Source organism: Topomyia yanbarensis, unplaced genomic scaffold (assembly GCF_030247195.1).
Source record: "Topomyia yanbarensis strain Yona2022 unplaced genomic scaffold, ASM3024719v1 HiC_scaffold_44, whole genome shotgun sequence".
NCBI lineage: Eukaryota > Metazoa > Arthropoda > Insecta > Diptera > Culicidae > Topomyia > Topomyia yanbarensis.
In genome coordinates, this window is record NW_026683647.1 from 74,345 (window position 1) to 76,026 (window position 1,682).

The following is a 1,682-nucleotide window of genomic DNA, read 5'->3' on the forward strand; positions in this document are numbered from 1 at the left end:
GAATCCTAGAACAACTGTGCAAATTCTTAGCTCGATCCCTGAAACTATATTTTTGCGCCGGCTGTTTAAAGTTTACATGGGATTTTGTATGGGAAAATGAACTTTCACAAAACAATTCCTCCATGAGTCGCCCATTGCTTCCTAAAAATAAACCGTTATGTGGCTTTTATAGGAAATTTAACAAAGAAACAAAATCTCGAAAACCACGAAACGATCTGACGCTTGAGAAAAAAATTATTAAGCTGAAACCGATTGATGCTCTGACTATTGATAAAATATTCATTTTTTCTAGCACCACTGCTGTTGGTTGTCCAATTATTTGAAATTTTGTTTTGATCTTCTCCAAATGTGTCTAAATCAATTATCTGTACTGTTTGGCCACTTCACAAGAGTTTTGAGGGATAAATTGAGGCTTCTTATGTACATAATTGGCAAATGGCAAATGGGCAAAATGGCAAATGGGCAAAATGGCAAATGGGCAAAATGGCAAATGGGCAAAATGGCAAATGGGCAAAATGGCAAATGGGCAAAATGGCAAATGGGCAAAATGGCAAATGAGCAAAATGGCAAATGGGCAAAATGGCAAATGGGCAAAATGGAAAATGGGCAAAATGGCAAATGGGCAAAATGGCAAAATGGCAAATGGGCAAAATGGCAAATGGACAAATGGGCAAAATGGCAAATGGGCAAAATGGCAAATGGGCAAAATGGCAAATGGGCAAAATGGCAAAATGGCAAATGGGCAAAATGGCAAATGGGCAAAATGGCAAATGGGCAAAATGGCAAATGGGAAAAATGGCAAAATGGCAAATGGGCAAAATGCAAATGGGCAAAATGCAAATGGGCAAAATGGCAAATGGGCAAAATGGCAAATGGCAAATGGGCACAATGGCAAATGGGCAAAATGGCAAATGGGCACAATGGCAAATGGGCACAATGGCAAATGGGCACAATGGCAAATGGGCACAATGGCAAATGGGCACAATGGCAAATGGGCACAATGGCAAATGGGCACAATGGCAAATGGGCACAATGGCAAATGGGCACAATGGCAAATGGGCACAATGGCAAATGGGCACAATGGCAAATGGGCACAATGGCAAATGGGCACAATGGCAAATGGGCACAATGGCAAATGGGCACAATGGCAAATGGGCACAATGGCAAATGGGCACAATGGCAAATGGGCACAATGGCAAATGGGCACAATGGCAAATGGGCACAATGGCAAATGGGCACAATGGCAAATGGGCACAATGGCAAATGGGCAAAATGGAAAATGGGCAAAATGGCGAATGGGCAAAATGGCGAATGGGCAAAATAGCAAATGGGCAAATGGGCAAAATGGAAAAGTAAATAAAACGTTAAGAATGCATAAAATTAGAGGAGTATATATAAAAGACAAAAATAAAATAACCATAGAGAAATTAAAAAAAAATCACGAACCGGAAAATTTTGAAAAAAACTGGACAATGAATGATGAAAAGACGAAAAAATAAAGGAAATTGGAAGTATTAAACAAAAACGGAGCAAACGGACAAAATGTAAAACAAAAAATATTAGAAAAAAGCCAACATGGTATATTATAGAAACACACAAAATGGAGAAATTAACACGAAGAAAATGAATAAAATGGATTAAATTTTTTAAAGAATGGAAAAAACGCTAAAAATGAAATTTGA

The 1,682-nt window shown here is 38.5% G+C and overlaps 1 protein-coding gene across 1 annotated transcript; it reads left to right on the plus strand.

Moving 5' to 3' along the window:
• Positions 1–627: 627 nt before the first annotated feature.
• On the plus strand, positions 628–1,356 carry LOC131695561 (bifunctional endo-1,4-beta-xylanase XylA-like). Its single transcript, XM_058984099.1, has one exon. The coding sequence runs from the start codon at positions 628–630 to the stop codon at positions 1,354–1,356; it is 729 nt and encodes a 242-aa protein (XP_058840082.1).
• The last annotated feature ends 326 nt before the right edge of the window (positions 1,357–1,682 follow it).